The sequence below is a fragment of the Botrytis cinerea genome, chromosome 2 (assembly GCF_000143535.2).
Source record: "Botrytis cinerea B05.10 chromosome 2, complete sequence".
NCBI lineage: Eukaryota > Fungi > Ascomycota > Leotiomycetes > Helotiales > Sclerotiniaceae > Botrytis > Botrytis cinerea.
Genome location: NC_037311.1, coordinates 1,837,188 through 1,850,907, shown reverse-complemented (window position 1 = coordinate 1,850,907; position 13,720 = coordinate 1,837,188). Strand labels below are relative to the sequence as shown.

Below are 13,720 nucleotides of genomic sequence, written 5' to 3'. Positions count from 1 at the left end.
TTTCTACCTCTTCAAGACTAGCGTCTAGATTCTGCACCGCGATTTGACCGCGACTTGAAGACCCCGCCAAAAATCGCATACAGCAAGCAATAAATTGCTACAGCGTAGACTGGGCTAAGCAGATCGAGATCTCGACTCCATTCAGTGATGGGTCTTTAAAAATCTTAACTTACTCACGATTCTATTCAGTAGCAATATGTCAACAGCACGTCAACGTCAAGGGAATACCAGAAATTCTTTCTCAATCCACAATGACGAGACAAATCAAGAAGAGTCAATGAATGAAGAGGGCCCCGAGAATGACGAATCAAGACTTGAAGATAACGAAAGGCTGCAAGAAGAAGGGTGTTCAGAAGACTCTGACGAAAGCGACGACGCTGTTGATGCTGCTACTGCAGAGGATATCGCCAAATTCGAAGCAACTTTCAAGGGCATAAAGGATCGATTTCGGCTGATAAATCGTATTGGAGAGGGTAAATCAAGCAATTCTATGTTATATTATGGTTGCTAACGCGATCTAGGAACGTTTTCTACCGTTTACAAAGCGGAGGATCTCTTATATGAGCATTACGATAATGATTGGGATATTGAAGAGAAAGAACATTCCGCATGGACGTCACCGCCTGTGAAGAAAAGGAGGACCGGTGGAATTCGAGAAGTCTTGGACCAATATAATCAACAGCGCCGTGGGAAGAAATATGTTGCCATAAAGAAAATTTATGTTACAAGCAGTCCAACTCGAATCCTCAATGAGCTAGACCTCCTAAATGACCTCCGGGGCTGCGATTCAGTCTGCCCCCTCATCACAGCATTCAGACATACCGATCAAGTAGTTGCAGTTTTACCATATTTCAGGCACACGGATTTCAGGGAATATTTTAGGAAGATGAAAGTCTCAGATATGCAGGTGTATTTCCGGTCGTTGTTCACCGCTCTAAAGGCCGTTCATGCCCAGGGAATTCTTCATCGGGACATCAAACCCACGAATTTCCTTTACGAACCGGATAAGAAAAGGGGCGTACTTGTGGACTTTGGATTGGCAGAGCGAGAAGAAGAGGACTGCAAAGCCTGTCTGTGTACAAGAGATCATGACACACGCAAAAGGAAGCTGGAGAATAGCGTAGCCATTCAAAATTTGCCATCGGCCGGCTACCCAAAGCATGATAGTCGACCATCGCGGCGTGCAAATCGAGCTGGGACTCGTGGCTTTCGGGCTCCTGAGGTGCTTTTCAAATGTCAAGAGCAAAGGACGAAAATTGACATCTGGTCTGCCGGAGTAATACTTTTGACTATACTTTCGAAGCGTTTCCCGTTCTTTAATTCGGCCGATGATGTTGAGGCAATGATTGAGATTGCTACCATATTTGGTGTCAAGAGAATGAAGAACTGTGCTTATCTTCACGGGACTGTTTTCGAAACCAATATTCCTACAATTGGCCAGGCTGGGTTCGCGTTGGAGAAAATCATCCTATGGTCAACATGTAGAAATGATGGAGGACCAGATGGGGCGGAACAACCATTGACCAAGGAAGAGAAATTGGCAGTCGAGTTTTTGGAGCGCTGCTTGGAGCTCAACCCGCACAAACGTATTAGCGCAGAAGACGCCTTGAATCATCCATTCCTTCTGGAACCAACGCAAGATGACATCAAGAACGAAGATTATGATGAGGACGAATTAAGTATGATTCCAGCGTAATGAATGATGTATTGGCGCTCTTGGGATTATGTGGAGTATGGTAAATTGGTTTGGGACTTTATTGTACATATATTAGTATTGTGAGGACATGGAGATCTTGTATACCAGTTCTTAAGATACTGTTTTACATAGCACCCAACCAAGGTGTAAAAGGTTACTTCAGAGAGTGAACCTTCTCTCAGATTGTACAGCACCCATAATAATGAAAATCAATTCACCAACGAAGAAATGGTTTCATAATTCCTTTCATTTTCATCAAGAACTCCAATAGCCGTTTGTTCAGAAGCCATTTATGGTATTTTGAGAAAACCTATAATCCATTCGCTATGAATTTTCCCATTTATGCAACCAATTCAACAACTCCTCCAGCCTCTGTGATCTTTCTCTCTGCCTCCTTGCTGAACCATCTTGCGCGCACAACCAATGGGATTTCTGGGATTCTACCCTTTCCGAGAACTTTTGAGTATCCGAGTGGGAGGAGGTCGAGGACTGGGACGGTGTCTTTCTTTTCGCCGGAGAGATATTCATCACGCTTCTCGAGTGGGACGAGGGACCAAAGCTGAACAATATTAGTAAATTTATTCTGGTGCTATATCCATCGCATCTCGAAAGTTCTAAACTTCCCGGCGATCCAAATTATTGTAGAACTGAACGTACCTTGTCAAGGTTGACAACTGGCTTCCAGAAGTGGTTGCCTTGCTTGTGGAAGTATCTCATACCGACCTTTCCGAAGTAACCTGGATGGTACTTATCCATGTTGGTTCGGTGGTGATGTTGACCACCAGCAAGACCACGACCACCTGGATGCTTGCGGTGCTTTCCTACACGACCTTTACCGGCGGAAACATGACCGCGGCTATACAGAAAAAATTCTCGTCAGCTTCAATTCTTTTTCAATCCTCCATCCGATACACTATCAACAACTTCGAGGGGAATTGATCTGGGCGCGCGCGCTCAATCGATTGTAATTTTGTCGATAGGAAATTGCGATTTCGAGGGATAGAACGTACTGCTTGCGGGTTTTGCTCAAATGGGTAGGCATCTTGTCGTTGAAAGAGTGCCGTGTGGTTGTCGATGTCTTTGGTGAGACTTTGAAAGTTCGAAAAATGTTAATAGGAATTCAAGCAATTGTGTGGGCGCACGTGGACGCTAGTAAGCGAACAAATAAAATAATTTTTGCCTCAGGTCCCACAGTTCCATTTCTTCTCACAAACCCTCGCCATGCTTTTATCTCTTGTCAATCTCCTTTTTTTTCATTTCTATTCTTTTTTTTTTTCATTCTGGCTGGGTTGTAGAAAGTTGATGAATATATATATATATCATTTTGTTACAATTCTAAATGTTCAACAGAACCCGAAACTCTACTCTATAGAAAATTACCTTATATCATGATCCAGCTGATGTGTTCAGTCGATAGCTAGCAACTTCCAAATTCTCTAGGTACATAACCATCATCAAGCTACCTTCGTAGTATGCGTTCTCTGGGAATCAAGTGTTGCACTACCAGTGTGGAGCAATCTTTGCACTCTATTGGTCTACTCTTGTATGTTGTACGCAGGCAATGTAGGATGCCTACTCAAAAAACCTTCTCGTGAGCGAAGTCTCTCCTGGGGCGGAATGATTGCAAAACAAATTCCCATCAGCCAATCAGCTTTTTTTTTAATAAAAAAAAGTCAAACCGTTTATTGTCATTTCGAGTTTTAAAATGACTTTTCCCAAGACTTGGGGGTTATAAATATAATCACCTCAACATTTCGCAGTCATCTTGACTCAACATCTGGTTTGAGAATCGCAATTTTTTGACCAGTGCGTCCGGTTTTGATTCGGTAGCTCCATACTCTCATACTATTCTCTTATATAAATGACGGGAGCTCCATACCAGACATACCATAGCAATTAATTGCAGCAATCAGCCTAGCGCGATCCAAAAACAAAAACGGGAGCACATTCTCACAAAGTGATTCTAAGTATATCAATTTGATATCGCAAAAGTTGATTGACATCCAAGACTCACACCAAGTCCTTTCTCTTGATGTGGATGCACCATTTGGTCACCAAATTGCCCCAGGGTCCATGGATAGCGACAATACGTGAAATGGGGAATTGCATGGCAACACCCCTCTGGTTTATGATATTGCTCGTTTTGTGTGGGTATGCTCTAACTATTGGGCATCACTTTTACTTCTCCTCCCTTGATAAGATTGCGGCTGGGTCACCGTTACGCCGGCAAGGGCCTATCAGTTTTGGTGCTATATTTACTCAAGCCGCAATGGGAGCAATTTACGATCAGCACTCATTAACGTTGTTCAAACGGGACTCCTTCTCACTGTTTAAAGTGGATTCCTTCCCCTTCAATGGACTTGATTATTTTTTCGCCTTGAAGTCAACACCTACTGGTTTCTTCATTGTTGAATTACTCGCACATGCCAAATTGGTCGTGCTATTAGCACTATATTCTTGGTGAGTAATGCCCTCCTCCAATAAATTAAACCACGACTATTGCTTGATTCTTCGTACAGGCTGGTAGCTACTGTACCTTCCGCCACTTTATCTGTGGTTCTAGGCATTTCCATCGAAAGCCAACCAGCGAAAGTTCCAACTTCGATTTGAGCTCGGAAGGGTTTTGCTATCCAAGGTTCGATACAATCGCTCGGCCGACAGCTGAACTTTCCGCACTCACAGCGTCTGCAGCCGAAATTATGGATTTTTTTTTTTTTTTTTTTTTTTTTTTTTTTTTTTTTTTGCGTTAGCCACCGGCTGGCAATTCTTCTTACCACTTAAAGTTCTGGGGACCGACTATAAGATGTTCACCATCGGCAGATGTCCAAAAGCAAGAAAGAAAAAGAATCCTGCCTCATTTCCTGATGATACAATGATGTCTTAATTACCCCTAATCCTAGGCACTATTCCTGCTACCGCAAGCGAGTCATTTGCTTCCGAACTTGAATTCCAATATTTATGTTTTCTGCATTCACGGCGCTCCTCGCGAATTTCAACTGCTTAGGTTTCAAAGATCAGAACTTCTGGCCACTACCGCCTAATTCAAGTACCTATCCAAAATCAAAGATACAATTATGGGTGCAGATCTTGAGGAGTATTTTCTTATGCTCGCTAAGTAACACGTCTTACAAAGTAGATTTTGATGTCGCGAATGGCAATCAAACGATCACCAGTCTTCAGACAATGGGGCTTGGGCCTGTACTAATGAATTCCACCGCTGATGGCTTCGACTACCTGAACCCTTCTCCATACATTGAACATGACCCCTACATTGCGTCACTTCTAGCTCTATGCAATTTCTCAGTGGGTAACATTACTGCACGTGAATACATGTTTGAAGCTAGTGAGAAGGTTCCAATTGACGAATCTTCCAGCTTTGTATTAAGAAGTAGGCTCGACATATGTGAGGATTTTACTAACAGTTTGTAGAAAGATGAATTTTTGAGAGGCCTCGCTTTTTGTTGTCTCAAATGAGAATGCACAATTCCTCCTGCAATAGTACTCGCTCTATTGTGTGGTCTAACGCATCGACGATTAACTGGTATAGTCGACTAATCAATGCCACTAGCAAAATATTTGGCAAGCCTCAATTCTATGTATCGCAATCAAACTTTGGGTCTGGCGATTGAAGATCTCTATCATAACATCACAATAAGCATGCTCAGCGCAACTCAACTGATGTAAGCAACTTTCAAAAACTTGAAGTTTTCGCAAAATTAAAATCTTTTGAGCATTATCATTACCACTGTATCTTGTGTATCGGCGTGGTGGCAACAAGCAATACTATAACATAAGAGTACCATTCGCACAACCTTTCATTATCCTACAGCACCACAGTTTTCATAGCTTTCATAAGTATCATCACGGGTATATTATCATGCATTAGCAATGGCGTCGCCCATGGCACCGCTTTCTCAGCCCTTGTTGCCACGACGCGCAACTCCGAACTTGATGCTCTATCCAAGTTCTATCCAAGGGTCATTGCATGGGCTCACTGCCTCTTGAACAAGAGATGGCAAAGACTAGACTGGGGCTTGGAGAGCTGGGAAAGGGTGCTGTGAAGGAAATGGCGGGGGTAGATGGGAGTGTTGAAATTAGACATTTGATATTTGGGTTTGAGGACCATGTGGTGAGATTGAGGAAGGGTGGGGTTTATATATGAAGTAGAGTATGGTTATATGGAGTATGAAGCGACTGGGTGTTGGAAAGGGGTGTTCAGGTGACTGGAGACGTGGAGGCAGGTTTCGGATATACAGAAGAGGGTTTCGGACATACGGGATGCGAATGTTTAGGTTTACTCCAATTTGTCGATAGATGCAAAGCAAGATAAATGCTTAGAATAGGAGTTTAAATAAACTCACGTATTACAAGAGATCTACCGGGGATGACACGTGCTCTAATTCCACAGCAATTCGCTACAGTGAGCCACCTCATCTCACTTCATCGAGCAATTTACAGACTCGCATCCATGATTTTCTATGCAAGTCACTGAAACCGGGTTACATCGGTTGAGACGATCAGATTTAGGTTTCTCTCTGCCGACTTTCGCGACAAGATATCTTCCACACACCCTATCAGATCAAATCAACCTCCTCCTCCTCCCGTCGCGCTTTCTCATTTCCTCAGTCCATGAACTCATCCGTCAAATAGCTATAGACCCTACCTACCTACTAAACCTACTTCATGATATCAACTGACTCGCACATTCAGCCCCTTCAATGCACGATACCGAAACCCTAAACCTTAAGAATGGGATGCGATTGAGAGGGCGACACGCTAATCAGACTTAAATCCAATAAGGGGATTATGGAAAACTCAAATACCGATGAGTGAGAGAGCAATTGCAACTTTTCCATTCAAGTCTCGTCTCCGTAGTCACATGGGTCAATTTATCTTTCATGCGAGATAGGTGTGTATCATCGTATCATAAATAGAATGTTTGTGATGGTTTTCTTTTTATGTATAGTTAGTTAGTGAATTGTATTTAGAATTCAGTTATTTAAGCTTTTGACTTGATTAATATGATAACAAGTCTCTAAAAGCCTTGAAACCCCGAAGAATCCTTATTTGTGGTTTAGTAATCAAAGAAAGGCCTATCTATAGCGACGACGCCGGGTAATATAAAAACCAGAAAAGGAAAAAAAAAAAAGGTCCACATCATTCTTTATCTTGCAAAGAGCAATTGAACAATCCTCCATCTAGTTTAGTCTCCCTAGCGTGTCGCCATTTCACTCGCTTCCTCCATATGGCGTCCCTTGAGAAACCTTCTCTGACAGAAAAAAAAAAACACTAGCTTATCCCCGATTCTATGCTTTCTTCAAGGGAGGGTTTGAACTTTGTTGCATATGCGAATTTGAAAAAGAGGGTATGTGTTGATTGAAATTCGATACGAAGTTTCGATGCAGCAATCGAAATAGGGTTGACTTCGTTCCGGAATGATTTTAATTTCAAAATCTCTATTTGTCGAGGAGGAGGGAAGCACTAGTAGATTCAGAGAGCTTGGGATTACTCATACAGAAAAATGATCAATTTAAGATTCCTCCTGCAAAACCAAGAGGTACCTAGGTGCCTAGTAGTCTAGTAGGTAGGTACGTAAATTCACCAATCAACATCCCCCTCCCCCAAAAAGCCTCCGGTGAGCCTCAAAATAGATTTCTCCATCTCCATGGCCAGCCAGTGCAGCGAATTCGGAAAACTTATCCATCACCCCATCCGGATAACACACACGACAGAATCCACAGACCCAAACCCAAACCCAAACCCACAAACCCCTGACCGCCATTTCTCCCTATCCCATCCATCCATGAAGCAAGCATTCACCCATGATCCATCCATCCCATCCACGAGCAAGCAAGATACTCCCAAGCCCAAGACCCATCCATCCATCCACCAAGCACCAAGCACGGCTCCCACCTGCAATCAAAACACACAGACATGCCCATCGAAGCATCATCCTTCCATCCATTACCAACCCAGCACGGCTCCCTCCCTCCTGCAATTATCCACACAGACGTGCAAAGTTCAAGCCCAGCGTGCTTCTTGGCATGCATCCCTACCCGCACCCTCGGCAAAGTTCCCTCCTCTTTCTCGCGTCTTTCGACTTTTTTCTCCTCATCTCATCATCTCATCTCCTCCACCCCACCCACCCTGCAGCCACCAAGCCACCAGGAAATCTCTCGACAGTGTGAGAGTGTGCCATGAATCTCCAACTAGGTAACTACCTACCTACCTACTACCTAGTGAATCTTTCTCCAGCGACATCGGCACTGATTTTCATTTTCTTCGGCCGACTTCTTATTCGTCTCGTGTGTGTGTGTGTGTGTGTGTGAATGCGGGATTATCATTCCGTCTTGGCTTCTTCTATCTGTCAGTGTCAGTGTCATGCCATGCCATGTCATGTCATGTCTATAGGGTATCTATCTATCTTTTGCATAATATCACAGCGAGCGAGCGTCTTTATTTCGATAATACCTTTCTCTGGACGAGGTACATCAACCAGGCATCAATGAACTCGAACCAGTGGAGCTTGCGCACACAGTACAGTACATGTCATGTAATATAATATAACATTTCCATTCAAACATCCACACTTCGATGAAAATGCTTTGGAATCAAAAATCCCGCTACGAGTATTGTATTGTATTGTATTGTATTGTAAGCAGAGGGCGGGGTTGCAACCCCGCGTTTTCTTTGCTTCTTTTTTTTGCTTTATCTTTTTTCGCGGTTGATTTGTTTGTCATCAGTGTGCGGTGATCGTTTGTCTATCTAGGTAGGTATGATGATCCATCCTAACTTTCTTATCCTCGCGGGCCCGACGACGCATCAATCTTCTCCTCGATCGCAAAACCGTCTGTCAGCTATTCAGTTATTCAATTGTTCAGTTAGCTGAGAGAAATACATTTACAGACCAATCCCTAGCATAGTGATGAATAGAAATACACATCTCCATCTCCATCTCCATCTTCATATATCATACATCCACGTGTTATATCTCTCCCTCTATTCCCCAATTCCATCATCACATCACATCCCATCCCATCACATCTTCCATAAACACTCGGATTAGATACCTCCCCTCCCTACCATCTATCCATACCCAAACATCGATTTCTAAACGTAGCCAAAGGACTCGGTTGCTCTACTCGGGTTTTGATGGATCCCTACATCTGTATATCCTCTCCTCTCCTCTCCTCTCCTACCCACATACCTACGCGAGTACTTCCTTAGCATCCCCAACATCCATCCACCACTAACCTCCCATCTCCTTCTCCTTCTCTCGTCCCCTCATACACATGTAAATACATACACACACATATACACATATACCATCAATCTACCTGCATCCCCATCCCCATCCCCATCCCCATCCCCATCCTCCAACCCCCTCACCACCCCTACCATCGGCCCCAACATCCGAGCCGGGGAAGAAAATCTCCCTCCCTCTCACTCACTCACCTCTCACACCTCTCACACCCCCGACAATCCCATCAATTACCATTACCTACAATTGCATGTACCATCAGCCAGTGAGCCAGTCAGTAGTATAGTAAAGTAAAGTATAGTTAGCACACACTACTCAGTACATCCATCCATCCATCCATCCATCCATCCATACATACATACATACTTACTCACACACCCATTACTCACACACCCATTAGTAACCACCCACCTACCCACCCTTTCAAATCCCGTTAAAGATTCCCAAGACCTCCAAGTTACATTAACGTTATAGAAATCCAGATCGACTTTTTCTTCTCTTCCATTCCATTCTGTGCAATCAATTGCTCCAAAACTACATCGTTAATTCTATTCACGTATTGACACACCTCACTCCTACATCCAAGTTACAATCGCATCGTCCGAGCTTCAATTTTCATTCCCATCCCATATTTTCTTCCAGACTTTCTCGGTGTGGAGGAAGGATCCACTTTATCAACCTATCTATCTATCTGTCTATCTGTCTATCAATCCATCATTTTTTTATCTATGACTCCTTCATGTGAATGATTCAGAGAATGATTTTTTTTCTCTCCCGGAGGATTCCAATTTTTACATAGTTTTTCCATATAAAACCAGGACTCTGTTAAACCGCTGGCTGTATTTCAAAATATTATATCAAGCTCGTCATATCATATTATACCATACCGTATATCAAATCTCTAATTGGAGTCGCAATCCAAAATGGCGAGTCCCAATCCCAATTCCAATCCTATAAATACAGAAACCTCCATCGAAGACTCCTACACCACCTATCCCACCTATCCATACATCCCATCCGGTCCAACACACAACTCCAATCCCGACAAAGAAATCTGCATCTCACCCCATCATCCCGATCTCTCAGATCCCGACCTGACAACTGGCTCCGAGGAAAAAGATGGAGTATTTGAAGAAACACTAGCGCGGAGAACTCGAACCAATGGAACGCAAGTGACAACCGCGAGCTGGAGAGCTCTGGGGCCGCCGCCAGATGGAGGAATGAAAGCTTGGGTGCAAGGTGTGTTTTTTGGTTCTTCTTCCTTTCTTTTGCGGTATAAGAGACGGGGAATAGAGAGATTGGAGGAGCGATGAAAGAATAAATATTTGCGAGGAAGATCGTGCTCTGGAAAAAGAAAAGAGAGAAATAAGAATGGTGGCATGGCAAGAAAATTCAGGGACGGCATTGAGAGGTCAGGCGCCGATGTATCTCGCGTGAAAGTAGTCTTCATCCGAAGTGTCAATGTGAAACCCTCGCGAGTGCAGGTACAAGTCCAAGAAAATCTGCGCATAGAAGAGTCAGATGAGATAATCGCGTCAAGACACGCCTAAATTGTATATTTAAAGAAATTGCAGAAAATTGCTTGGGAGATGTCAGTGGTTTAATATCAGACCTTGTCAAACCATTCACTGACTTCATTGATTTCTCAGTTATCCTCAGTCATCTTGTCATCATGAACACATGGTTAGTATTTTCCAATCAATTCCAATCCCTCGTCTAACACTACCACAGGGGTTTCATAAACTCCTTCGGCGTCTTCCAAACCTACTACGTCACCACCCTCAAACGCCCGGCCTCCGATATCTCTTGGATCGGCTCCATGCAAATCTTCCTCCTCTTTTTCGTCGGTACCTTCACTGGTCGTCTTACCGACGCGGGATATTTCCGCTCCGTATTCCTCATCGGCACTATAATCGGTCTCCTTGGAATTTTCATGACCTCCATCTCCACGACGTATTGGCAAGTATTTCTGGCGCAGGGAATCTGTATGGGTCTCGGTAACGGTTGTTTATTTTGTCCTGCTCTTGCAACTCTCAGTACGTATTTTAGTACCAAGAAGAGTTTGGTGATAGGGATTGCGGCTGCGGGAAGTGCAACAGGTGGTGTGATTTTTCCAATCATGGTGCAACAGTTGTTGCCCAAAATTGGATATGGGTGGACGATGAGATCGCTGGGTCTTATTCAATTAGTGTGTCTTGGAGTTTGTAATATTGGGATTAAGCAGAGAGTTCCCGCGAGGAAGAGCGGTGCTCTGATAGACTATCCTTCATTCAAAGACGCTCCATATGTGCTATTCGCAATTGGAATGTTCTTCGTAAGTTGTGGTAATCATGTGTTAATCGACACACACTGACGATAGCAAACAGAACTTTTGGGGCTTGTATTTTGGCTTCTATTACCTTGGAGCGTACGCGAGATCAATCATCGGATTGCCACTTGCAGAATCGATCAATATAATAATCATCCTCAATGCTGTAGGAGTAGTAGGTCGCGTCCTGCCAAATCACCTCGCAGATCGAGTATTTGGACCCCTGAATACACTCATTCCAATAGCAGTCATAGACAGCCTTCTTTGCTTTTGCTGGATTGCCGTATCATCAAGAGGTGGTTTATATGCATGGGCGGTCATGTATGGAATCTTTGCAGCAGGTATTCAAGGACTCTTTCCAGCCACTCTGAGTAGTCTCACCACGGATTTGAGGAAAGCCGGCGTTAGGATGGGAATGGTATTCACCGTTGTAAGTTTTGCTGTCTTGACAGGTCCTCCTATCGGAGGAGTCTTAATTCAAAAGAAAAACGGGGGATACGAATACGCGCAAATCTTTGCCGCTGTTGACTTGCTCGTCGGGACTGCTTTCCTGATAATGGCAAGGTTAGCTAAATCCAAGAAGTTGTTTACTAAGATGTGAGAAGGGTTGAGGTCCAAGCTACCCTGATTTTATGATTGCGGCTATTAGTCTGTCTCATTGTACCATTAGATTAGATAAATACGAGTACCGGGGCGTTTGTTGTCGGATGTTTCCGGTAGTTTAATGATACCCGCGCTGCGCTCGTTGAACACGCAAGCTAAGATTAAACCTTCTGGGGTAAACAAGACATGACTGCAAGCCCCATTGAACGCAGCCACAAGAGATGATGAGGTTTTTCATAACATTGTGTAAGCGGTGCCTATTTTAGTGCTCACCGATAGTGTCACCGATAGTGAAAGACAGATGCAGGTGAAAAAGCTTTCAACCTTTTCTGACATCACCTGCGGCGTGCTAATCCAGATGCGTGGATGTCACATTACCAGATCGGCTTCCTTACCGCATCTGCTCAAAACTGGTGAAGTGGAGATTTCATTTGTGTCCATTTGTGGGATACCCGCTATCCGTAAATATTTCGGGGCAATTAGAAGAGCAGAGCCCCATAATATGACCGAAGCAGCACGTGAATTGTGGGACTGTAAGGGTGCAACCACAATGAAATCATGAAAGTTAAAAGGCTGAACGTTCAAGGTTGAACTCGAGAGAGCGGGTCCTGTGAAAGGGTATTGACACATCGACCGCATTGTAGGCATGCACGCAGAGTTACCATGCCTAGCTAGCCACGCACAAGCATGGTACTGATGGATCCAGGGTTCATTCAAGGTTTCCACGAATTTATCAGTAGCCATGGGTATTGTCCTTCGACAACCAAATCGACGACAGTTGGGGAAAATGAAGATAGAAAATAAACCTTACTTAAATGAAGCAACCCGGTACCGGAATTCAGGGACGTGCTATTTCAAGATCCAAGCCAAGAAAGCACATTAGCACCAAATCAAAATGGCCAAAAATTGAGTGAAAACCCTCAAATTGCGTTGAAGAAAGCATTTCTTTGCTTTTGAAAATTCAACCGTGATATTTGAAATCCCATGGGTAGCTTGAGCCTTGTCAACAACCATCAGTGTGTGCAGGCATTTGCCGGCAAGTATACTCACTAAAGTCTGTAATGAATATTCCACCTTGCCAAGGTTGATGTTCAGTTTCAACCCACGAAGGCCATAGCCATACTCTGAAGTACCTAGCAAGTAAGGCTTAGCTTGCCCTGGGAGGCTACGACCACCAAAGTCTTGTACAGTCGTAGTCGTGGACGTTGTCAATTTTGTGCACCAAACGTCCAGATTCTTAGGAGAACACCGGTAAGATTAAATTGATACTAGTCTTTAATGCTAGAAAATAAGTCAGTTTGGTTTGCTCTCGCTGGTGATATTACATTTCAAAGACAAATAAGATGGGACAGTGCAGTCTCTCCGCTGCCCTATCTGCTCTTTTTCCGCTGTTTAGAAAGAGGGATTTTATGCATGTATTGCAAAGCTGTAAGACAATAATGGCTTCGTTGTTGTTCCAAGTGCTATAATAAGCCTATAGCCTTATGAGTAAGTGCAGGACCAACCGATGCTGCCGCAAAATTCTTCACCCGATTTTTCCCTACAAAGATCATGCTTTTCGTTATATCTCGTATCCGCACGGTACTGGCGGTTGCTGAAAGTGTTGATTTGATGCGTGCATGGCCTTTGGAAAGGAAGATGACAGCGGGGCGACGGGTGACGTTTGAATTTGAGACTTGTCATTGGGAAAGATTTACCAATAGAAGACATAGTGGACGGACGGTACGACCCATCATACGATCTTGCTACCCTTCTTTTTGGCTGTAACGTATGCTCAATGAACCTTGAAAGATCGATGGTAGGACCCCTCTCAGGGAAAGGCTTATGCAGCTGTAGATTGTAATTTTTGTGA

The 13,720-nt window shown here is 43.8% G+C and overlaps 3 protein-coding genes across 3 annotated transcripts; 2 read left to right on the top strand and 1 right to left on the bottom strand.

Annotated features, from left to right (window-relative positions):
* Nucleotides 1-82: 82 nt before the first annotated feature.
* Bccdc7 lies at nucleotides 83-1,908 on the top strand. Its single transcript, XM_001552743.2, has 2 exons — nucleotides 83-473; nucleotides 522-1,908. Exons 1-2 carry the CDS (start codon nucleotides 197-199, stop codon nucleotides 1,694-1,696), a joined length of 1,452 nt encoding a protein of 483 aa, XP_001552793.1. The 5' UTR covers nucleotides 83-196; the 3' UTR covers nucleotides 1,697-1,908.
* On the bottom strand, nucleotides 1,697-2,942 carry Bcrpl28. The gene is made up of 3 exons (XM_001552744.2): nucleotides 2,707-2,942; nucleotides 2,354-2,552; nucleotides 1,697-2,255 (listed from the first exon to the last, which is right to left on the bottom strand). Exons 1-3 carry the CDS (start codon nucleotides 2,736-2,738, stop codon nucleotides 2,037-2,039), a joined length of 450 nt encoding a protein of 149 aa, XP_001552794.1. The 5' UTR covers nucleotides 2,739-2,942; the 3' UTR covers nucleotides 1,697-2,036.
* A 6,414-nt stretch (nucleotides 2,943-9,356) lies between these two features.
* On the top strand, nucleotides 9,357-12,018 carry BCIN_02g05130 (hypothetical protein). The gene is made up of 4 exons (XM_024691362.1): nucleotides 9,357-10,196; nucleotides 10,607-10,640; nucleotides 10,689-11,271; nucleotides 11,324-12,018. The coding sequence occupies exons 1-4, from the start codon at nucleotides 9,881-9,883 to the stop codon at nucleotides 11,864-11,866; spliced, it is 1,476 nt and encodes a 491-aa protein (XP_024547132.1). The 5' UTR covers nucleotides 9,357-9,880; the 3' UTR covers nucleotides 11,867-12,018.
* The last annotated feature ends 1,702 nt before the right edge of the window (nucleotides 12,019-13,720 follow it).

Coding starts and splice junctions, on each gene's coding strand:
- Bccdc7 (XM_001552743.2), top strand. CDS start 197: ATGTCAACAGCACGTCAACGTCAAGGGAATACCAGAAATTCTTTCTCA. Junction 474..521: donor GATAAATCGTATTGGAGAGG/GTAAATCAAGCA, acceptor AACGCGATCTAG/GAACGTTTTCTACCGTTTAC.
- Bcrpl28 (XM_001552744.2), bottom strand. CDS start 2,738: ATGCCTACCCATTTGAGCAAAACCCGCAAGCA. Junction 2,553..2,706: donor TTGAGCAAAACCCGCAAGCA/GTACGTTCTATC, acceptor TTTTCTGTATAG/CCGCGGTCATGTTTCCGCCG. Junction 2,256..2,353: donor CAGTTGTCAACCTTGACAAG/GTACGTTCAGTT, acceptor AATATTGTTCAG/CTTTGGTCCCTCGTCCCACT.
- BCIN_02g05130 (XM_024691362.1), top strand. CDS start 9,881: ATGGCGAGTCCCAATCCCAATTCCAATCCTATAAATACAGAAACCTCC. Junction 10,641..10,688: donor CTTGTCATCATGAACACATG/GTTAGTATTTTC, acceptor ACACTACCACAG/GGGTTTCATAAACTCCTTCG. Junction 11,272..11,323: donor TCGCAATTGGAATGTTCTTC/GTAAGTTGTGGT, acceptor GATAGCAAACAG/AACTTTTGGGGCTTGTATTT.